The sequence below is a fragment of the Narcine bancroftii genome, chromosome 8 (genome assembly GCF_036971445.1).
Source record: "Narcine bancroftii isolate sNarBan1 chromosome 8, sNarBan1.hap1, whole genome shotgun sequence".
In the NCBI taxonomy this organism is placed as follows: Eukaryota; Metazoa; Chordata; class Chondrichthyes; order Torpediniformes; family Narcinidae; genus Narcine; species Narcine bancroftii.
Window position 1 is genome coordinate 21,254,700 of NC_091476.1, and position 24,443 is coordinate 21,279,142.

At 39.1% G+C, this 24,443-nt stretch overlaps 3 protein-coding genes and 1 long non-coding RNA gene across 13 annotated transcripts in view; 2 read left to right on the top strand and 2 right to left on the bottom strand.

Moving 5' to 3' along the window:
• xkrx (XK related X-linked) overlaps positions 1 to 5,380 on the top strand; it is a 31,313-nt gene extending 25,933 nt beyond the window's left edge. For all 3 annotated transcript variants that reach the window (XM_069893111.1, XM_069893112.1, XM_069893113.1), the window contains 2 exons: positions 2,150 to 2,409; positions 4,160 to 5,380. In XM_069893111.1, the coding sequence (XP_069749212.1) occupies positions 2,150 to 2,409; positions 4,160 to 4,869 (970 nt within the window). In that variant the 3' untranslated portion in view covers positions 4,870 to 5,380. The remainder of the gene's footprint in view (positions 1 to 2,149; positions 2,410 to 4,159) is intronic.
• The window catches only part of LOC138740462 (ribose-phosphate pyrophosphokinase 1), a 43,366-nt gene continuing 20,535 nt past the window's right edge, over positions 1,613 to 24,443 (bottom strand). For 6 of the 8 annotated variants that reach the window (XM_069893123.1, XM_069893116.1, XM_069893119.1 and 3 more), the window contains 2 exons: positions 23,767 to 23,926; positions 20,610 to 22,869 (listed from right to left, as the gene is read on the bottom strand). In XM_069893123.1, the coding sequence (XP_069749224.1) occupies positions 22,777 to 22,869; positions 23,767 to 23,926 (253 nt within the window). In that variant the 3' untranslated portion in view covers positions 20,610 to 22,776. Of the gene's footprint in view, positions 1,773 to 20,609; positions 22,870 to 23,766; positions 23,927 to 24,443 lie in introns of those variants that run through there. The other 2 variants (XM_069893117.1, XM_069893120.1) reach the window with 2 other exon arrangements.
• Positions 8,385 to 19,505, top strand: LOC138740471 (uncharacterized). The gene is made up of 3 exons (XR_011342930.1): positions 8,385 to 11,258; positions 14,030 to 14,379; positions 14,834 to 19,505. It is a non-coding gene; the product is annotated as an uncharacterized lncRNA (long non-coding RNA).
• On the bottom strand, positions 8,591 to 14,853 carry LOC138740464 (solute carrier family 25 member 53-like). The gene is made up of 2 exons (XM_069893124.1): positions 14,723 to 14,853; positions 8,591 to 10,408 (listed from the first exon to the last, which is right to left on the bottom strand). Exon 2 carries the CDS (start codon positions 10,398 to 10,400, stop codon positions 9,531 to 9,533), a length of 870 nt encoding a protein of 289 aa, XP_069749225.1. The 5' UTR covers positions 10,401 to 10,408; positions 14,723 to 14,853; the 3' UTR covers positions 8,591 to 9,530.

The window sequence follows — 24,443 nt, forward strand, 5'->3', positions numbered from 1 at the left end:
TAAAGCTCTTTCCTCAATTTGCTCCAAAAATATGCTCAGACTTGACATCAGAAAATATGTATCCAGCACGGTTAACCACACATTTGTTCTTAATCTATTTACCATTGTGGTAAATATATCTGTATTTAGAGCTTGTAGCTCTCAATTATTGTTATTCTTTGGTAGCTGAAAGGAGAAACTAAGTAAAAATATATTCACTGTTAAAATAACTTTGGGTTGACATTTGTGGAATATTCAGAACACCGGATAATGTAAAATTATTATAAAACTGCTTAATATAAACATTCTATATACTCATCAGATCTTCTGCCCCTTTCTCTATTTCCCTCAATCTCTCATTCACTCCCACCTTCTTTGCTCCCATCCTTGTTCCACCTTTCTCCCTTCCCACCACCCCCTCCTCCCTCACATCCAGTCTTACCACACCTTCTCCCATATCGTCCAGAGAGAGAGAGAGAGACAAATGGTAGGGCATAAAATTACATTTGTATTAAACAGGTCTGAATCTGCTATTTTCACTTGCTCTGTCTACATTTAATCTCTTCACTAACTCTCGCTCCTCACCCATTGCACACTCTCCTCACAAGATCCACCTCTTGTTTGCTGTTCAATTGCTATCCAAAGCTGACTTTCCCTTGTGGTGCACCCTACTGCTTGCTTGCTCTCTTCCAGACTCTACTTCCCTACTCTTACAATCTGTCTTGCAACACCTTTTCTGCTCGCCTGCCACAAGTCTTTTGTAGCACAGCTAGAAATAGATCCAAGAACAGTTGAATACTACTTTCAGTCTTGACATAACAAAATTGATGTGTGTCATTGAGGTGAGGTGCAGGGAGAGGATTCAGACAGAGTTCAAGGTACGATATGTCACTTAGCGAGGAGATGGGACATGTGAGGAGAGTGTGCAATGGGCAAGGATGGAGAGTTAGTGAAGAGGTGAAATACAGATATATTGGCAATAACTGTATGTTAATTGGGTTGAAGATTGAAAGCCTCAATTGAAAGCCTGAATTAATTTGAGACAGTTTGAGTATGGATCTGCTATCTTCCGATTTACCTCTTCTTCCCTCCCAAATGTCTGTCTCTCTCTCTCTCACCATACTCCCCTCCTTCTGCCACTCCTTCCTTCCCAACATTCTTTGACAATGAATGGCGGATGCCCCAAAATATTTTAATTACGTGTACCATTGTGGCCATGTGTATCCCTGTTGGACACCTGATGTCTAATAGTGTTCAATTAAATTCAGCACATGAAGTTATTTCCGATTAGAAATGAATTGCACTACTGTAAAGAAATTGACCTGCAGCATTTCTTTCCCCCTGCTATCAGAACTTTAATTCATATTCAAGTATAATCAAAAAATGTTTCATTTGCAATTTGCAGTGTCCTCCAGAATGTTTGGGACAAAGATTTATTCCTTTATTTGCCCTGTGCCCTGCAGTTTTAAATTTGTAATCAAACAATTCACTTGTGATTGAAGTGTACGTGCCAGGTTTTACTCAGTAACTTGTATGCATTTTGGTTTGATCATGTAGAAATTACAGCACTTTTTATATATAGTTCCCCCATTTCAGGGCACCATAATGTTTGGGATATTTGGCTTCACAAGTGTTTGTGATTACTCATTTATTTTTAATTGCTTCATTGGTGCAGGTATAGGAGAGCTAGGCTTGATTCTAAGCTTTTGATCATCTTTGGAGTCTGTTGTTGCCATTTTTCAACTTGAAGACCAGAGGTGTGCCCAATGAAAGTTAAAGAAGCCATTACGAAGCTGAAAAACAAGAGTAAAACAGTAAGAAACATCACCCAAACTTTAGGATTACCAAAATCAATGGAAAAAATGAGGGCGTACTGGTGAGCTCAGTGGCCTCAAAGGGACTGGTAGGCTAAGGTAGACCTCCACTGTTGTCAGATGGATTCTTATCATAGTAAAGAAAAATGCTTGTCAGATCAAAAATGCTCTTCAGGAGGCAGGTGTGGATGTGCCCCAATGATCACTGTCCACAGAAGACTTTGTGAACAGAAATCCGGAGGCTGCACTGCAAGATGCAAACCCACTAGTTAGTCACAGAAACAGAATGACCAGATTACAGTTGCCAAGAAATATTTCACTTGCACTTCTTAAAACTGTGTTCTAATTTCTGACAGGTGTATAGAAGCCATTGTTGTGCTCTGCAAGTCTGGGAAACATGAAGAGCCATATGTCAGCATTATCAAGAAAAAAAGACTGCACCATGGCCACTCAAATGAATATGAAAAGGAAGTGGATCATTCAACGAGGAAATTACATATCCACCGCAATGCCTTTCATCGTACTGCGGTCATTCAGGCCTTCATGGGTTCCACACCCCAGCTCATCCTTCAGTTGTATATTAGCGTAATGCAAAAGTACATTCCACCTGTACGAGGTAATGTGCCAACTCTTTGGTGTTTCAGAATGGAACAACAATTTTACTTTGCTGTATGGGATATTGAGCGCAGAACTTAGCAGTGAAACCAAATATTTAAATACTTGCAGGGGTGTAGTTCTGCTGGAGATCACCAGAGTGCCACTCCAGCTCCCAGCCCCAGCCCCCTGCCCCAGCACAAGCACTATTCTGGACATACAAGGTACCTGTTTCTTGCACAACTGGTCATCCTCCTTCCTCATCCTACCATTAGTTCTCAATTATACAACGCCAAATACAACATGGCAGCCACCAAGGCCAGGTCTTGCAAGACCTCCCTGTGGCTGTTTTTGGTGAGCTCTGGCACCTAAAAATTTAGTATTGCAGCCCTGAATATATGCATTATGGTTTGTGTTCCTGTCCTTTGGTTAGTTCAGTAGTTCATGTTTACAGGTTGATGAATATTCTAAAGATTTGCTTAATTCCTTTTTTAAAAAAGTTTTTACTGCAGAGATTGCCTGAAGGAAATTAAATTATTGAGCTAAAGTAGAATATGTTGCATGAGATTTTGATGAATCAAATCAACACGTTTGATACCCTCACTTTATTACAATATTTTTCCTCCTAATAACCATTCTTAGGCAGAACAACAGGGTGGCCATTTAGTGGCTTCTTGAATGAATTATCCTAGTGTTTGAATTAAACATGGATTGTTAGTGTGCCATGTTTAATTTTGGCAAAGTCCTTTATACTTGGTGCTCAGTGTCTGCATATAATACTGTTTTCTTGCTGGCATCACTAACTTAACACACATTGGCTACTTCCAGCCCTTTTAAAGTGGCAGTCAGGGTTACTAATTGTCGGTTCACTTTTTTCTGAAGTCCATACAATGCTCTTTGTACAACACACCTTGCAATTGAGGAAACCGACTGTAGGTAAGTCTATGATCTGTCACTTGTTGGCAATAACTATGCTACTAAAGCCCATTAAGTGATCCTGCAAGATAATTAACTGGCTTGATTTTGTTTTGTGTGACTTTTGCATCATTTGGAGAAAAAAAACTACCAAAATTGGTATTTTAATCTTGGAAAGGTATCTTAAGGACCCAAAGTTATATTTCTGTATTTTAGATGGCCTTGTTTTTTGAAACTAGCTCATTTCTCAATGCCTTCCCTAACCAGAACAATGAATTACGCTTTTAATCATCTTTTACTGATCCGTAGTGGACAACACTGCATCATCCATATTTGTCCTTGTTTGTTTTATTTTGCCTCATGACCAGATTTTCCCTCTCATTTGTGGTGGTGATGTTTTCAGACTACAGGAGCATTCCCTGGGTGCCATCCAGTGCTTTGCCTGGCTACCCAGCTTTCATACACGAGTATTATGAGTTATACAAGGCTGTTGAAATATGGTTGCATCAGAGCTGAATATGATCCCAGTTTTTATTTATTACTCATTCACTCCAGAGGCAATCTCTGCAATATGCCTTTTCTTAATAGGCATTGAAGGACCAAATGAAGAGCAGAAATGCATTTTTATTTTCTTTCCCTCCCTAAATTTACAATAAGATTATAGAAAAGGTTGAGGTGAAATTGCTATTTGAGGTAAAATTAGTGTCCCCATAGCAACTGAAATTGGATAACCTAATAGATCATATAACTTGAATTTAGGATTTTCTGGTGGATAAATTTTGGTGAGCCAGTAGGAATATTCTGTTATATGAACAAGTTATACATTTATGTTTACACTATAATTTCTGTCCTTTCAGTTGCTCTGATTGTGTCGTCATTGATGTCAGTTACATATGGAGCCCTGGTGTGTAACATGCTCGCCATCCAGATCAAGTACGATGACTACAAGATCCAGCTAAGGCCTATAGCTTATATTTGCATCATTCTCTGGCGCATTTTGGAAATTGCTACAAGAATCACAGTGTTGGTGCTTTTCAGCACTGCTTTGAAAGAGTGGATTTTTGCAGTGATCTCCTTCGACTTCCTCATCTTTTTCATGTTTCCGTGGGTGGAGTTCTGGTGCGGCCACTCGCCCTTCCCTGAAAACATTGAAAAGAACTATAAACGGTTTGGCACAACTGTAGCATTGTTATTTATTTCCATCCTCTATGCTGGAATTAATGTGTTCTGTTGGTCAGCAGTCCAGCTGTTGCTCAGCAGTCGTGACTTAATCAGCAAAAAGCAGAACTGGCTCAGGCTAACCATCTACTATATGCTGCGGTTCATGGAAAATGCACTGCTCCTAGTTGTATGGTATCTTTTCAAAACTGAAGTGTATGAGTACTTTTGCTCCCCGTTGTTGGTGGTCCAATTAATCATTTCCTATAGTCTGGCCATCATCTTCATGCTCCTCTTTTATCAGTATTTTCATCCATGCAGACAAATTTTCACCCATAATATTGCAGATTGTCTCATGTGTGCCTGTTGGAGAGATCCTCATTTTGAACCTGCAGTTCAGAATTCATAATTCATATTTTTCATTATGACTTGAAGCAAGTGTGATAAATGAAGAGTTTGGTTGCTTTCATTATTGTAAAGATGAATATCTGTGAATTACAAACATGCTGGTGAATTTTACAATGCTTAGTGACAGGTCAGATACTATATGCTTGAGAAGTGCATGCTACTGAACAAATTGTAATTGTGATCAAATTATCCTTTTAAGATGAATATTAAGAAAAGACTGTTTGGAACCCTCCTCTTTCAAGACCAGGAATTATTTTTGGAGCAATTTTTCTCATTCAAGTCTAAGAATGTCCTGGTATTAGACATCCTTTGAGGGGGGAAAAAAAAAACAAATTCTTCATATATTTGGGGGTATCAAAACTGGATTTAATTAAACCTTTTGTTTTCGTTAAAAGTATGCAGAAGATGAGATTTTCCTCTGGGCCCATTTGAATGAGGCATCAGATTTATCAGCTTTTGCATGCCATTGACTGAATCTTTTCCAATGGTAAAATAAAGTTCTATTGAAGATACGTTTGAAAGTAAATTATTTTTTGTAGTAAAAACAGTTTATATTTTTACTTGTTTATTTTTCTCTTTTTGTCAGTTTTTATCTTCCATTGTTTAAACTACACTTGTATTAGTGAGAACTTTTGGTTTACAGGCACCTTATCCATTGACCATGTTTATCTGACCTGTGATGGCAGCGTTGACCCACCACAGTTTAGTCATGTGGTCACTCCTCTCACATTTTGTGAGAGGATTAAACCTAAATAAAATGTGGCTGACTATTCTCTAATCAGTCAGTGCAAGGGTTTTGTGACCAAGTGGATTTGATCATACACCCTGGACATCTACCTCTTAATTTACAGTAATATTTTGGATCCTACAAGTAACTCATCTCCTTTGTGTTAATGTGGATAGTGACTTTGAATATGAATCCAACCCTTGTATTTTCACTGTTTTTCCATTAGCATTTGCCTTGGTCATGCTTGGCTTGTAGCAGCTGTTTGAATAAAAGTTTGAATAAGGTTGTGTTTGAATAAAATGGTGTTGCCAGGATAAAGAGCTAGTTGATGCCACTTGCATTGGGATGACTCTCCCTATCCCTGCTTAGGAAGAGTTGCTCAGTCAGAGGCTTTATCTTTAAACTTGGGGGAGGAACCTGCAGATGCAGTGTTGGTTAAATGTTTTTAAAGAATGTGACTGAAAATAAAGTAAAAATGCATTAAGGTTTATATATTAATGTAAGTGAAGTTTGTTCAATGTAAGTACAGTGTAGTATATTTGTCTTTTAAACTGTTTATTATTAATGCAGGTGTATTAGTTAGGCATTGTAAAAGTCACAAGGAACTGGAAAGTACACTTATCTGGCATCTACCAATCTCCATAGGTGCTGTATACCATGGGTTCTACCATACTAAAAAAAAACTCTCTTAGATTTGCCAAAGCAATTTCCTTTCATAAAACCTGTTGACTAATGGATGCATAATTTTAATGATTGGTTACTGATAATAATAAGTTATTTTAATCTACATTGTACAATGTACCAAAAATATCACTTAATGCAGCCAGATTCTTCAAACTACTACTAATATACATTACATGTTTACAGTAAAAGTAGCGCTACCACAGAGCAGACAATCCTTTTATGGTGTCGGACAGTCCATGATTAGAGTAAAAAGGGCAGATTCAAGATCCAGTTTGCTATTCATTCTTTCCCTCTTTGAATAAAAGTGTTACCATCACTTTCTTCTGATCTGATTGGACAGGATGCAGAATGTTATTAAAAAAATCATGCACTAACCCATTTTCCCTGCAATCATATCTTTTACAATGTTGATATACAGTTTATCAGATTTGATAGCTTTTCATCCCTGCAATATTTATGCATTTTCTCTTTAGTGATACTTTAAAAGAAAAATCATCACATTAGCCTCAGAATTCCCTTTCATTTCTGCAATATTATTCAAAAATGTATGCAAAATTTATTTTCCACAGAACAAACATTTCTGTTTTTCTCCATAACTTGTCTTGTTGCTCTTTTTACATCATTGCCTCTTTTTGCAACTCTGATCTTCTGCATCTCTGCTAAAATTTACTTTAGTTTTGCTGACCTAAAGATTGATGAAGGCCAGACAGTATATGTTGTCCATATGGACTACAGCAAGGCCTTTGAGAAGATCCCACATTGTAGGCTGCTCTGGAATGTCATATCACATTGGATTCAAGGAGAGCTAGCAATTTGGATACAGAATTGGCTTGATAGTAGGAGACAGTGTGGTAGTTAAGGTTATTACTTAGATTGAACACCTATGACCAGGGTTGTGCTACAAGGATTGGTAATGGGTCCAATGTTGTTTGTCATCCAAGTTGTCAATGTAGATAACAATGTAATTAGTTAGTGAATGACACTAAAATTAGTGGTATAGTGAACAGGGAAGATGATTATTTCAGATTACAAAAGGACCTTGAGACAGTGGGCCAAGACATGGCAGTTGAAATTTAACTTGTACAATGTATTGCAATTTGGTATATTAAACTTAGAGTAGGACTTGAACATTGAATAAGGGCCTAAGCAGTTTTGTAGAACAAAGACTTGTGGGTATAGATACATAGTTTCATGAAAGTGGCAATGTAGATGGACAGGCTGATGAAGAAACCATTTGGCATGATTGCCTTCATTAGCCTGGGCAGTGACTACAGGAGCAGGGATATCATGGTACAACTGTACACAACAATGGTGATAGCACTTGGAATACTGTGCGCAGTTTTGATCAGTCACCAAAAGGAAAGATGCCATTAACCTAGGAATGGTGCAGAAAAATGTCACTATTTCCAGGAATGGTAAGCTTGAATTATAAGGAGAGGCTGGACAGGCTGAGACTTTTCTTCCTTGAGTGTAGGAGGTTAAGAAGGGATCTTGGAGGTTTATAAAATCATGAGATAAATAGTTTTTACCTTTTTCCCAGAGTAGGAGAATCTAAAACTAGAGGGCATAAATTTGGTGTGAGAGGGGAAAGGTTTAAAAGGGACCTGAGGGTTAGGATGGGTATATGAAATGAGCTGCAAGCAGAAATTATAGGTGTGTTCAGGAAACACTTGGATGGGAACATGGAAAGGAAAAATTTAAAGGGATATGTGCCAAATGCAGGCAAATGTCACAAGTTTGGTTGGCAAGGAGGCGAGTTGAGCCGAAGAGCCTGTTTCTGCACTGTAGGACTCTAATTCTATACTTCCATGATATTGTCTTATGATTATTTGTAGTAAACACACTGAAACGCTGGAGAGACTCAGCTGGTTTATTCATCATCGAGAGGAGACCAGATAGATTGGCGACATTTCGGGCCTGAGCCCTTCAAGGAAAAATCAGAAAAGGCAGAGCAGGATATATCAGAAAATCTCAGAATTTAAACAATGGGGGAGAAATCCAAAGGTCTTAATTGGATGTGATAAGGGACTAGGTGGAATTTATCACGTCTGTGTGAAGGAGACGGGGAATGAAGAGATGATGGGGAAGCAAGAGGGGGGGGGGGGATTTAACGAAAGCCAGAGGAGTCATTATTGCCATCCGGTTGGAGGGTGCCCAGTCAGAAGATGAGGTATTGTTCCTCCAATTTACAGATGGTCTCAGTCTGATAATGCATTATTGTATCCCATTTGTTTTACCTTTGTTCCACTCCTGATGTGTTCTTCATTGGCTTCTTTAATCCGTATATTCTCAGATACTGATTTAAAGGTAAACATTTTAAAATTGAGATTATTATTGAGTGACAAAATGCATCAACTAAGATAGTTTTTAATGTTTGGGGAAGAGAGGTGAGTGGACAATCACTTCAGATCTGAACTTGACACCTTTTTCTTTCTTTCTGTCACATGACGAGATTACTAGGGAAACAAAAAAATTCAAACACTAGTGTGGCCTCCTTGAAATAACCTTTCCGCTGTCATTTGGGAATCCTTGGACCATGATCATGAGAAGGAGCATTCTAGGTAGTACTTGAACAGCATCCATATGCTGGGAGTGCATACAAGACCCCTGTAAATAGCAGGAGGAGAGCACCAACCATGAACTTCTCATCCATAAACTAAACTGCCAGCCACCTCCAGCTCTATTCTGAATGAGTCTGCAGTTCCTAAATTGACTCAAAAACCAAGAGTAAGTCATCCTTGATTTCAAGAAGTAAAAAAATATAACTGTAGTATCCATGATTCAAACAAGCAAATTTACAATTACTCCAAATGTTTGTCCATTGTGATATTCCATTGTTTTGTGGTCAATGAAAGTAATATCAGAAATTACCACTGTGACTAGACAGGAGATAATTTCATATACAAGAGAACTGCTAAATAGAGGAGAGTTGTTAAGTCCAATAGAGTTGACTGTCTGTAGAGAAGACAAAGGAAGACGCAGATGTACTAGCCATAATTTTATTGTCCATTTAAAAATTTGGATGCAATATTTTCTAATATCCATTGAAATATGTTTGTGTACACATGTTACAATGTATGGGTTGATCTGCTATTGTTGTTAATCTATTTTAGTTTTTATCTTGTAGGTAAAAAAAATTTTGTCTGTGTAGGTTTGTCTTCACTCGTCTGATTGCAATTTTCTTTTTCCATTTCGTCATGTTAATCTGCCTCCTAATTTGCTATTGTCTTAAACGTGAGTATACTTTAACTCTACTTTTTGGGACTCTGCACTTCCTTTAAAATATCATGAATAACAGTGGTTATCCCCCATGTTATGCAGGACCTTAGTATAACCAGGGAGCAACCCCTGTAAACATACAAGAGACTTCGAGCACGAGATGTCCAGAAGTTGTCAATAAAGTTCCGAATGTTAATTTTCTCAACTCTAATCTGAGACTGTGTATTTGCAATTACAGCACTGAGCGGATATAAAATGAAACACACCACCATTCCACTGAGGCTCCCGGAGGCAAAAGCAGAAATCCATTTCGGAACATCTGTATCCAAGAATGCACTCTTAATTGTGTCCTTGAAAGAGAAATAAAGTGTACTGCCTGTTACATTTCTCATCAGAATGGGGAGGAAGCCCTGGTAGTACCCAAGTTGAAACTTGTGCCTAAAGCTATAAGAATTGAATAACTTAAGGATACTTTGAATATTGGGAAGCTTTGAATCTTTCCTGTGGTCTTGAAGAATATTTTGGACACGTTCAAATGGGGTCAACGCCAAGGCTTCCATCGCTCCAGATAATGATCCTGCAATAGAGCGTTGGTATATATTTGTGTTCTCTGGCATCATGCTCCCAAGGATACTATCATAGGTACCAAACAACAATGTGCCTTGAATTGTTTTAGCTAGGAGTGGAGGGAGAAGTCCTCTGTAAAGCCTGAGGAAACCTTCCTGATAGAGTTGAGAAAAAGCTTCTCGGATAATGAAAACATGAATTTGCTGTCGAAAAATTATTTTGTGGATTGGGAATGTCAAAAATGTAGCAAGGCAAGTGGAGGTTGCTCCAATTCCACAGTTCTTTAGTGAAGTTCCCAATGAACTGATGGCCAAGTCTTCAGGGTTTTGCTGCATTTTTATTTCTGTAACACACAAAAATCATTTTCTGATGCAGTATTCAAGTATAGAAAAAAAAGGCAAGAATATAGTAATGAATTTATTGCACATTTCCAATCAAGACCACATTTTCTGTTTTATTAGCACCTTCCTGCAGAAGTTTGTTCCTGTAATCCTATTTCTTGCAGTTTGGCACTAAATTAGTACTAAACAAATTTAATTAAAAACCTAATTTCCAGTGCTTGGGTTGGATTCAAAATGCACACAATAAGAGGCAAAGTTAGCAGAGCTGAGACTTCTCCTAGGAGCGTAGAAGGATGAGAGGAGATTTAATGAGGTCTACAAGATTATGAGAAGCATAGATAGGGTAGACAGCCCGCACCTGTTTCCCAGGGCCGGATTAGTAAACACCAGAAGACATATGTATAAAGTGAAGGGAGGGATATTTATGGTAGACACCAGGGGTAAACTTTTTTTATGCAGAAAGTTGTAGGTGCCTGGAATGCCTTGCCAAGGATGTTGGTGGAGGCTGAAACACGAGGGGCATTTGAGAGAGTCTTTAATGGGTACATAGATGGAAGAAAAATAGAGGGTTATGGGGTAGAGCAGGTGAGTACTTTTTTAAAGATTATATGGGTCAGCATAACATGAAGGGCTGAAGGACCTGAAATGTACTGTTGTGTTCTATGTAAAAGTGGATCTACATTTTCTTTACCATGTTCCTCAGTTCACATTTGAGCTTAGATGCCTGATCTCGTAACCTTAAAGAACAAGCTTTTTGCTTCTTAGAAAATCCATTGGCACCCAGGATGACTTACTTCTCTGGTCTTGCGGGCTTCCCAGGAATTGCTGTCGCCACTGTGGGGACAAGATCTGGTAATCTGTTTGTCATTGTTTCATACTTTCAACGTATACAATAGATTGCAATATATTTTGAACTTGGTATACCTGTGAATTTTATGTTGAAAATGATAAGGTTTCCATGCAACTGTTGCCTTCACCTACTAGATTGGTACATTACTGTGAATTGTGCAGATGATAGACACCAGAGCCTTCGTGTGCCAACAGTGGAAATAATGACTATTTAACATTAAAAAAAATTTTACCCCTCAAATCTGTCCTGCCATTCAGAAATATCGCATTGGGTCAATATTTGATTGCCCATTACATTTTCACTCTTCCCCATATGCCTGGACTACCTTGTAGTTCAAATCTGTACCAATCTTCACCTTGAATGTATTCAATGACTCCACTTCCACTGTTCTCTAGGGTAGAGAATCCAAAAATTTCACAAAACTCAAAGGCCCTCATCGCCATCTCAAATGGATGACTATTGTGAAACTATACTGCTTGGTTCTAGATAGACATAGAGGAGGAAAAAAATTCTGAATTAATTATCTGGAAGACAACTTAAGGATTCGCTGCCCAAGAGAGCTCGAGCACTGTAGATTTAAGAGTGAGAAGAATAGGTTTGGAATATTTCAGGCACTAAGGGATATGGGTTACTACAGGAGATTGAGGTAGAAGCTCAGAATGGCAGAGCAGACATGTGGTTCAAAGGATCTAACTCTACAAATCTCTGGTGAGATCACACTTGGGGTATCATCTTCATTTCTGGTCACCTCATTATAGGAAGGATGTGGAAGCTGTGGAGAGGAGATTTACCAAGATGTGGCCTGGATTGGAAAATGTCTTAAGAGGCAAGGTTAGCAGAGCTGGGACTTTTCCCCTTGGTGTGCAGAAGGATGAGAGCAGACTTAATAGATGTCTACAATATTCTGAGAGGCATAGAAAATGTGGACAGCCAGCACCTTTTTTCTTGGGCAGGAATGGCAAACTCCAGGAGACATCTGTACAAAGTGAAGGGAAGACATCCAGGATACGTTTTTTTTTACAAAGTTTTTTTTACAGAGTTGTGGGTGCCTGGAATGCCTTGCCAGGGATAGTAGTGAAGGCTGAAACATTGGGGGTATTTAAGAGACTCTTAGACACATAGATGAAAGAAAAATAGAGGGTTGCGAGGTAGGAAGGGGGTAGTACTTTTTTGGTAGAAATATCTAGGACAGAACAACATCAAGGGCCAAAGGGCCTGTACTCTGCTGTAATTTTCTATGTTCGTGTTCTCAATTGGAACAGTAGAAGAGACCAAAGAGAGTTCAAAATGAAAGTGGAATTGAAGTGACAAAAGTTGCAAGGTTGCAGAAATCTTTCCAGACCAAATAAGAGTGTTCATTCAGCTCGGCATCCAATTTGCATTTCCCCAAAGTACAGGAAACCACATTCTGAACACTAAATGCAGTATTGCAGATGTCCTTTTGTTACTCGGTAGCATTGATCACCCTCTTTAAGTGACCCATTTAAAACTCTTTTCTGCGAACGACAGCTTACTTTTTGATACTACAGGTACTGGTTTCAAGGTGAAAGGATGTGAATCCTGGGCTAGGACAGGGTAACTGTGGAGCCACATACCCAGTCAACAAATGGTTTTCCAAAGGCTTTTAAGTAGACTATGATTTATATTTTAAAAAAAAAGTAGATTGCAGAAGAGAGGATGTGGATAGTGATGGCAGGGTAATCAGTGGTGGTACATAACATGCATGTGTGCAAAAATGATGTTGTAAAGGCCAGCAAGGACAATATGATACACTGGAGGACAGGCAGGAGATATTCAAAGATGTTGGAATTTTACATTGAATTTGTCAGAGAAAGCAGGGAGCCCAAATATGGTGCCCTCCATAATGTTTGGGACAAATACACTTTTTTCCTTTATTTGCCCCTGCGCTCCACAGATTTCAATTTCTAATCAAACAATTCACATGTGATGTAAGTGCACATTCCAGATTTTATTCAAGGTTATTTGTTTGTTTGTGTGTGTGTGTGTGTGTGTATATATAGATGTATGTATATATATATATATATATATTTTCTTTATCATTATTTATTTATTTATAGAAATTACAGCAATTTTTATACATAATTGCCTTATTCCAGGGCATCATAATATTTGGGACATTTGGCTTCACAATGAAGCAATTAAACATACTTGAGTCTCACAAACACCTGTAAACCCAAATGTCCCCAATATTAAGGTGACATGATTGGGTAGCAGTTAGCGCAATGCCCTTACAGTGCGAGCGACCTAATGGGCGAGCGACCAGTACTGGGATTTAAGTCCCGCATACCTATAAGGAGTTTGTATATTGTCCCAGTGTCTACCTGGGTTTCCCGAGGGGTGGGGCTCCGTTTTCCTCCCACCATTTGAAACACCCCGGGGTGGGGGGGGGTTGGTGATGGTGTAGGTTAATTGGGTGTAAGTTGGGCGGCAGGGACTTGTGGGCTGAGCTAGCCTGTTATTATGTATTTTTAAATGAAGATGCACTGAAATGAAGTGACTATAAAAAATGCTGTATTTTTGACATGATCAATCCAAAATATATACAAATAACCATGAATAAAATACAGTGCCCTCCCAAACATTATGGAGGCATCAAGAAATCTGCAGGTCATGGGGTCCAGTGCTATACACAAAAGTGCTGGAGAAACTTAACAAGTTGTGCATCATTCATGGAAAGCAAAGGGTGGTTGACATTTCAAGCCAATGTGAGAACAAGTGTGATTGAAACCACTTTCCCTCACTCTCTCCCTAGATTCTGGAGTGCTGATGCTATTGAGTCTGAGTGCAGCACATTTAGAGCAAAGATAAGTAATGTTACTGTCTATTCTTGAGTGACACCCAGAAACTGCGACCAGCAAACAAAATGCCAAGGTTAGAAACAAATGATTGAATGGAAAAGTTCCAACATGGCTTTTTACAAATCTTGATGGCGAAAGATTTGGGACGTCCATTGAGCAATTGCTGCAGAAGGTGCACACTTCATCCCAAGCTATCCATCCACCCCCAGACAACTTCAGATGCACCTTACCTAACTGGAATTGCCTGCAGAGCCCGCACTGGTCTCATCAGCTATAGATTTCAACACACGGAACTCGCGAAGAGGTAAGTCATCCTCGTTCAGAGATTGTCTTAAATGATTATGGTTCAGATGGGCAGAATTTATTAATTTAATAAACACTCTCTGCTCCAAATCCAACGAACACAGTAAGGTATAAACGAAAAGCTGCACCGATTTAAACACAATGCGGATCCCCCATCGCACGATGCATTAATAAAGTTGCCGAATGACGCCCTTGTCTGGCTCCGACAGTTTGAAGGGCCGTTGTAGGAACAGAAGCCGAAACCGGAACCCTTGATACCATCGGATCGTTCTTAATTAGATTAATTAGCTACCGATAAGAGATTAGCCCAACCTCTAATTTTTCAAAGTAATGGAAAAAAATACCGTTTCTGGGAATTCCACCAGTTGTATTTCTTAACCGGTGTCCTTCTCCTTGTCAGGCAAACAAAACGTTGCTGAGAGATGCTGCCATTTCTCACATTTTGTTACTCATAGGTTGTTCTGACTTGACTGGAGGCTGTACGTCCCGACGATTGGTCCATTCTGGAGAGTGACACATCGGCGGCAAACCTGATTGGCCCGAGCGGCGATTTGCAACAAAATAATAAGATGTCAGGTGAACCAGATCTTCAGGGTGTGCCATCTGAACCGTTAACTTCGCTTCTCTTTGCATACCTGCTGCAGGTTTCTGGCCCTTTGTATATATAATTGTTCAGTGATGGATTCGAACGTGAAAGATTTTTTTTAGAAGGGTCCAAAGGAGTTATTCTGTCACTTTCTCCGAAACGATTCTCTTGGAAGTAATGTGCAGGTAAAGGATTTCAGAAGTATCAGTTTTACTCATTATTAGATTGGGCCAAAGTATGGTTATGTACCAGTATCCCCTATATATGACACAACAAGGTGTATTGCATTCACTTCTTTGACAATACTTTTGGAATAGGAGAGGACTATTCAAGTCAGATCCCTCGGGAAATAAGGTCAGGACTGATTAGATTGTATTCTCCACCCCACATTCTTGACCCACTTGCCCTAACTTCAGCAGATACTTGTCTTGAGGCGTGAGAAGTTCCGAGGATTTGGCACCCTTTTGAAAAAAAAATTCATAGTTTCATATTTGTAACACAAAGATACACCCTCTTTTTGTTTAAAGAAAGTGATCCCAGTTCGACATTTTCTAACAGGGTGGCTGTGAGGTGGGGTAGGGGCATATTCTCCACTCCCATCTTATGAAGGGCCTTCAAGATCTTAATTTGATAAAACGATCTTTCACTCTTCTCAACTCAAACAGCTATAAGCCTGGCCTGTAGACACCCTGCATGTATCCAGTTACTAGTCTATTAAACCCTCTAGTAGTGCATTCGTCAATCATTTTCCCCTAGTTCCATATCCCCTCACCGCCCATGTCTCTACCTCCCCCTCCCCACATGGTTTTAAAAAAGGCTCCAAAAGTAACCCCAGAAATAATAAGCAGATGACCTGATGTCAGTAGTAGGAAGATGTTCTAAGAGATCAGATATATCATTATTTGGAATGATTAGGGATAGTCAACATGATTTTGTGCATAGTAGGTTGTGTTTAACCAATCTTCGAGTCTTTCAAGGAGCTACCAGGAAAGTTGGCAAAGGAAAGGCTGTGAATGTTGTCTGCATGGACTTTAGTAAGGCCTTTGACAAGGACCCATGTGGGAGGATGGTGAGGAACTTTCGGACACTATTCAGTGAAGTCGTAAACTGGATTCGACAATGGCTGGATGGGAGAAACGAGACAGTAGTGGTGGAATTATTATTTTTCACACTGGAGGCCTGTGAGTAGTGGCATGCCTCAGGGATCATTGCTGTTTGCCATTTATATCAATGATCTGGATGATGTGGTAAATTGGATCAGCAAATTTGCAGATGACGTTAAGATTGTAGGCATTGTGGACAGCGAAGAAGGTTTTCAAAGCTTGCAGAGGGATCTGGACCAGCTGTAAAAATGATCTGAAAAATGGTAGTTGGAATTTAATGCAGACAAGTGTGATATGTTGCATTTTGGAAGGACAAACTAAGAAAGGACATGGACGATAAATGGCAAGGCACTGAAGAGTGTGGTAGAGCAGAGGAATCTGGGAATACAGATACAGAATTCCCTGAAAATGGTATCACAGATGGATAGGGTTGTGAAGAGAATTTTGGCTTCATAAATCAAAGTATTGAGTACAGGATAAGACATTGTATAAGACATTGGTGAGGCCTAATTAGGAGTATTGTGTGCTGTTTTGGTTACTGCTACTGGAAGAATAGCAATAAGATAGAAAGAGTGTGGAGAAGATGTACTAGGATGTGGCCCAGACTGCAGGAACTGAATTACAGGGAAAGGGTAAATGGGGACTTTATTGCTGGAGCATAGTAGAATGAGGGGAGATATGATAGAGATACAGTATTTAAAATTATGAGAGGGATAAGCAGAGTAAATATAAGTAGGCTTTTCCCACCTAGGGTAGGTGGGATGCAAACCAGAGGACATGGGTTAAGGGTGAAAGGGGAAACTTCACACAGAAAGTGGTGGGAGTATGGAACCATCTGCCAGCTGAAATGGTGAAAGCAGGCTCAATTTTAACATTTAAGAATTATTTGGATAGGTACATGGATTGGAGAGGTATGGACTGGGTGCAGGTCAGTGGGACTAGGCAGAAAAATAGTTCAGGACAGCCTAGAAAAGCCAAATACTCTGTGCATCATCCTCCATCTCATCAATTCCATTAATCAGGTGCATGGTTGCCTCATTATAGGTTGACACTAAAATTGGTGGTAGAATGAGTGAAGAAAGGATCTAAAATGAGAGTGAAAGACAAAAGTCTGCAGCTGCTGCAATAGTAAAAACAAATTCAGGAGGTCTCGTAGCATCCATGTGAGGTAGAGGGGTGGCATGATTGGTGCAGAGGTTCATGCAGTGCTTTCACTTAGAAGGGCTGTTGGGGACCCAGAATGGTGGTGAGGGAGTTGTTGGGTGCAAATGTGGCATTTTTGGTCACAAGAGTAGGTGCCAAAGTGGTGATTGGTGGGAAGAGAGGAGCGATCAAGGGAGTCATGGAGGAAGCAGTCCCTGTGGCAAGCGGAGAGGGAAAACCGAATCTAGATGAACTGGAAAGTGAGTTTTGGTTAGTGAAATGAGGGCAGGTCTTGTACAGGGAGTGTTTTATGATAGACTGGGTTACAGGCACCTAGTTCCATGAAAGTGGCAACACAAGAAAACAGGATGGTGAAGTGTTTGACACACTTACCATCACTGGTCAGAGTAATGAGTGCAGGAGCTGAGACATTGTGCTCCAACTGTTCAAAATGTTGGTGAGACTGCATTTAAGGTCACCCAGCTGTAGAAAAGACATTACGCTGAAAATAGCTCAGAAAAGATTCTCAACAATGTTACTAGGACTTAATACGAGCTCCCATTTTAGCAAAATGGGATTTGCACTGTAAAAGAATAGTATAGGTAGGAGGAACTGTATGGTCAGTTAATTTTTCATAGCTCAGCAACAATTCAATACATTGGAAGAACTGAGGGAAGGCTTGTCACAGTCTGTTCCAGAATTCAATACATTTGTAAGAACATTGATTTTGCAAAGGAATCATTCTGACAGCTGAAGCGAAAACAGCTTTTTGAAGGAGCTCTTGTGGCCAACTCTTTTGTGGAATTTGGAGCAAAGCCTGCTCTGTGAATGACTGGGCCTTGGTGGATTGACCTGTGCCAGGAGGGTGATTTTGGGAAGCAAAGTGCTTCATTTTGATTGTGACTAACAGTGGAGGTCACTTGGAGAGACTGGTACCAGGGTCTTGGAAGCTTTGTGGAGGCACTCAATTTGAGTCTTGTCTACAAAAGAACCAGGACTTTTATGACCACAGCTCATGTGGATGAATGTTTCTTCAAAGGCAACCCAAGGAGAATTAATGAGTTTGTAACAGCCACAATTCTGATCTTCTCATCAGTTCAACATTAATTCTGGGCATCAAATTTCAAAGTCCTATGCTTCATGCTTGTATTATTTAAAAGACTGAAGTAACTTTCTAGATTTTGGCCTGGACTGTAATGGTTTGGGTATATCACACACACACATGTACACCTGTGCATACTTGGGGATAGATTTAGTGTTAAGGATGTTTAAAAGAATGTTTAAAAAAATAAGTTAGAAATAAAATTAGTGCTTTAAAATTAAACTTGTCTATTGCTGCTCGTTGTATGCATTTTGTAACAGACTGGGTAGGCTTGAATTGCAGGGTGACATTGGGACTTTTTTGCTGGATTGTAGGAGGCCAAGATGGGACCTTAGAAGTGTATATTTCCCCCAAGCTATGGGAATCTGGTGAGCATAGATTTAAGGTGCAAGGGTAAAAAGATTTGTATAGGGACCCATGTGGCACCTTCACAGAGGATGGTGGCTATATGGAACAAACAGCCTGCAGAAGTGGAATAATTGCAACATGGACAGGAAAGGTTTTGAGGAATATAGGATGAAAACAAGCAAACGGGACTAACTTTTAAGTGTGGAAAAGTTTGTTCACAAGTCCTGTTTTCATGCTGTAGAATTATTTTACCCTTGATTACTTAACGTTAACGAAAGCCCTATGTTATTGTAATACACATACCTCCTTCCTCACCACCATTCAGAGCCAAAATCAATCCTTCCAAATGAAGCACACATGAATCTGCAGGTCATCTGGTGCTCCCATTGTGGTCTCCTCTACATTAGAGTGATTGGACACAGACTGGAAAATTAGTTCATTTAGCAGCTTAGCTCTATTTGCTGCAAAAATGGGAATCTCCCAGTGGCAAACCATTTAAATTCCCCACACTTTCCTATGCCACCATATCTCATGATCTCTTGCACTACCAGACTGAGACCATCTGCAAATTGGAGCAACAGCACCCCATATCCCATCTGGGCTCCAACTGGATGGTGTGAACCTCTACTTCTCTGGTTTCCATTATCCCCTTCCCTCTTCTAGCTGTCACCATCTCCAGCCCTTTATTCAGAGCCATTCCTCCCCTGATCAATTCAAGCCTTTCCATCCTCCTATCCATGTCCAATTTTCACCTTTTGTCTGCTTGTCAGTGCTTCTCCTTTCCTTTCTTCCCTTCTCCCCCAGCCTATTTATTTAAGCATCTGCCTGCTTTTTGCTCATATCTTGAAGGGCTCTAGTCCAAAATGTTGATCAACTCCTATGGCTCACTGCGAGACCTGCTGAGACCCTTCTGCATTTTTGTTTTTACCACAGTGTCTGCAGACTTTTGTATTTCACTCAAGATTGCCCTTACCATAGTATCTAAGAAGCTTCTCTTTCAGTAGTTGTTGAAGACACCACTTTCAGCTCAATTGATTGGCATCACAATGGCAGTGATTCAGCTGGTGTGGACCTGGGGAGAGCAGAGGCACCACACTCCCCTGCAGGATCCTACCACTCAGTCCTACTGCCATCAGCTCCATCCAGGCTTGAAATGGCCTTTTAAAGGAACCGAGTTTTATTTAAAATCCTGCAACTGCGGGGTCTGAACTCAACCTGTGTTCAGCAATGGCTTTGAGGGGTAGCAGCAGCTGGTACAGGGCAGCAGTAAAAGGAGACCACCCCACTTTGAGAAACAGACACCCCCAAAGATGGTAACAATGGTGGTGGACCAGATGTGCCAATATGTTGGAAGACTTGCAGGCTAGGGACCCATATAAGTCACCAGCAGGCCAGAGTCAGAGGTCAAAAGACTAACACCAGGATGCAGGCTGCTGGAGACTGCCTCATGAGAATAAGGAATCAGGATTTGAAAAGGTGCTGAGGGTAAGAAGGGCTCCCAAATGCCCCTGGGTGCTGAAGGCTTCCTCATAGACTCAGGTTTAGATATGGGGGGAAAGATGTTCTTTACCCTGCGCCAGTCTGCAAGCACTTACAATCGCTGCTCAGCACAGGTGCTGCCATCTGTGGCAGACTTGCTCAATTGCAGGATTTTAGTTAAAAGCCTGGACAGAGCCATCAGCATTGGGACTGGTGGTTGAACCCTTCTAAGTAGTGTTGTCTCCTGCTCTCCTGGGTCTGCACCAGCAGCAACACTGCTATTACAGCAGCTCCAGCACTGACCAATACTTCCATTCCTCTGTACCCATGTTATTTCCTCCTCTCACCCAAAATGCTCCTTTTGTTCTAATTTTAGTGTCCAGCTGCCATCTGTCCCACAAGATTTTCTGTACACCCCCTGTGCCTTTACCATCATTATATCCAAGTTTTCCCAAATGAAGTAACCAGCATTTGTTTTGTAATGTAGACATTTTATTAGAACCACCACCCTAATGCTAACAATTTCTAAAACACATTTATACCAGTTTATTAAGGGCTTTAACTAGGTTTCAAATACACTAATGGATGCAGTCAATACTTGGCACAAACCTAGGATGGTTGTGGAATAAATAATTGCAGACTTCATTGCAGTATTTGCTCAGGTATTTCATCATGTTTATTATTACATGGTTGAAAATTTAAAAGCTCTTTAGCTTTGCTCTTTGCTATGGAAAAAAAAACAAACTTCAGATTTACATTTACTACGTCCAAACTATATAGCATTATTTGACAAGTTCAAAATGATTGAAAAGAATCTATGCAAAGTCAGTTATTTGACTTGTATATACACATAGGAAGCAACTCCCAAATGAATTCCAGCCAAAAATTAGCTTGTGACAATGCAGCCTTCTGGAGTAAAGATTTCTCTTGCAGATAAGCAGAGATAAATCTCCAGACCTGCACAGCAGAAGAAAATCCAAAAAAAGGGGTAGAAACTTGGGGATGGTTTATAAGCATAATGCAAAATGGACCAACAAGTCCATCCATACATGCACAAAACAATTACTTTCTCCTCACTTCCTACTTTCAACATCGGATGAAATGAATACATTAATTTCATCTTTCACAAATATAGAAATGATAAATTACTTGTTTTAATTCCGAGTCCATAACCCAATCTGATAAATTGAGACTCCCATGATCCACTGCCTATGAACTGGGTTGCAATGGTTTATCTTCATCTCAGGGCCCTCCCCCCACCCCAACTCCTGGAGAAGCTAGTTTCATCTCATTCTTGACTGAAACCTAGTCCTTAAAATGTGAGGGCCACATTTCATTCTTTCCTATAAAAGGTTTTTCCATAGACTAAATATAATGGCAACTGAAGCTTTTGAATCATGAACTAAAATTTTCTTTATAAGCCATTAATACATTGATCAAAGATGTCCTTGATGCACACAAGCCTAAAAATCCAAGTACCTTTTTATGGTATCAATACCTACATGCAAATTAAAAAGGTTTTTTGGTTCAGGACTTTGCAAATTCCACATTTCCTTACAAGTATGAACAAGTTGAGTAATTAAGGTTGCTTACATTTAAAAAAATTTGACCACCTGTCCTGGGGAAATACGAGGAAAACAATATTTAGAAATTTACATCTCCAATGCAAGACTTTGCATTACCACTGGAAAATGTACATTAGCAAACCGTAAAACAAGTCAATTTGCCACTTCCATGCATTAATACCTTCATATCCATTACAAGATTTTGTTCAGGAGAAATGATCATGTTGTAACCCAAAGGCATGAAGTCAAGTATTTTTAATACAAGGCTCATAAATGTACACAATAAGGATGCCAAGTAAATCAAGTTGTAACACAGGCTCATGTGGCAATTGGTTTGTTCAGGTTATTTGGATTTCCAACAACAATATAAATTTTCTATTTGACTCCCATTAAAGAACTAATGTGGCCCAAAACAAAATTGCCTGGGATCCACTGAAACTTGTCATATTCACTTGGGTTCTAATTTACTGAAAATTTCTGGGAAGATATGGTCTGAGGACAGCCCATACAATGCAATAATAGGCTTTTTAAATCGTGAAATTATTATATTTCTAATAAGGCACAGGGCTGTGTAAAAACAAGTTATTCCCTGCATCAGTCTGAAGGAGATGGGACATACATAAAATTTGCTTAAATACAAGTTTCAATGATAGAAGCACAAATTTCAGCAAACAAAAACAAGAGCATATTCTCACAATTTCTTCCCCTCCAACACAAAACTCACATTTATTCCAGTTTTCTAAAACATCAACAATCTGCTCCAAGCACCAGAAACTTCCATTGCAATTAATGTTGCAATATGGTAAGAATACATGATTAAAACAATGTTAATTCAGCTTTTGATACCACATGAATATGTGTGCCCTTTCTGTTAAACACAACCACATTTGCTGTTTTTAAATTCAAAATATTGATTGGACATAAAGCCAAAATTTTTGAACAGATCTGATGGAAGTGTATGACAATGTAAAGTAGCAAAAGAGACCATCTTTTATCATTTGATGCAGGAGGGGGAGATGAAGAAAAAATCATTTTGTAAAATAATGTATTGAAACAGCAGATGTTGTAAATATTATAATGGTACATGACTGAACAGATAGGACACAGATTCTCCATTGTGTGTTCTTCTAATTGCTTCAGCAAGTATCATGGAGATATCAATAACCTTGAGAGAACAAAAGAATTCAGGATTAGTGTTGTTTCCACTTTAGTCTTGCTACAAATGCAAAAAATTAGAAGTCTTGAATTTATTAAAATTTACAAGTTTAAAAATGTATGGGAACTCACTAGATTGGAGGTAAAATACAGAAGTCTATGGTTGAAGTAAAAACAATGCTGTAAAAACTCAGCCAGTCAAGCAGTGTACTTTATAGAGCAAAGATACATAACGAACATTTCAGGTTTGAGCCTTTCATCAGGTATGATGATTGGAGATGACCAGGTTGGAGTTTTAAGCACATCTTTTGTGCTCCAAATTTCATTTGGGAATGTTATCTACATCCTGAATCTTACAAGTGGGAGAATAATGTATTTCAAAAGGGACAATTTGTAATAATTACTTGGAGCATGCTCTGTATTATATACATTTATGGCTATTATAGAGATAAGTGCATTCAAAATTTAAAGTAATAATATGGATGATAAGTAGGACAAACACAGACTAATCAATCACAAAAGTTGAACAGCAAGATCTCCTTGAAAGAGAAGGCTGATCTCACAAGAATAGTTTTCTTAGACAGCAAAAGTGTTTCCATTTGAGCAGAACAAAACTCTCAGATGATCAAGTAGTTTCTCAAATGCATGGGTGAGAACAAAACTTATTGGCATTAGTCATACCCAAACCCCAGGATGTCAATAAAAATGGATCCCTTTTCTCATCTGATTTAGATTTTATTTTGCAAGTTATTTGTTGCTTTATTTTTCTCAGTCAAATGTAACCTTGAATGTTAAAATTTGCCAACATATGCTCTTTCTGCAGGCAACTTCTTGTAACACATTGATAATCACCTTCTCTGCTGCTCACCTGAACATTTCTATTTTGCAGTAAAATTCTTTTACTCACCTGTATTTTAGGACAGTGTTTCATTTTGTCCTCTTGAGGTATTGTATTTGTAACTACCACAGCTTCAAAGCAAGCATTGTTAATGCGAGAGATAGCAGGACCAGAAAAGATTCCATGTGTGAGAATAGCATAGACTTTGGTGGCTCCAGCAGAGAGCAGTCTGTGTTGTACAAACAAATGCAATCAAAAACAGCTTCATCTCCCCTTATTCTGCTGTTTATTGTAATATTACATTTTCAATTTCCAAAAGGAAATTTTTAAAGGACTTTAAAATTAAAAACACCAGACAGTTCTATTAAATTTACTTTTTATTCCTAGCCAATTCAGTGAAGGGTTCATGCTTTTTTCTCCTTTTCCAAACTGGAAAGCATTCCAGCTTGCAGGCTTTAAACATTTGTATATTACTAATATTACATAAAACATGAAATAATCCTTTGAACAGCACAAAAAAATCTTGCTATGTGGAGTGAAATACAAAGACATCTTCAGATATTTAAAAATTATTCTGTAACATGGAAACTTTGAGGTGTTTAACCATACTCAAATGAAGTCCCATAATAATCTCAACCATCTTCCTTGCCCATCCCATTAAAAGTGAACCACAGGAATAATAATAAAAATCCAAGTACATTGATTTCATGTGGAAAATGAGAATGTGTCAATTCCTTTATGGCTAT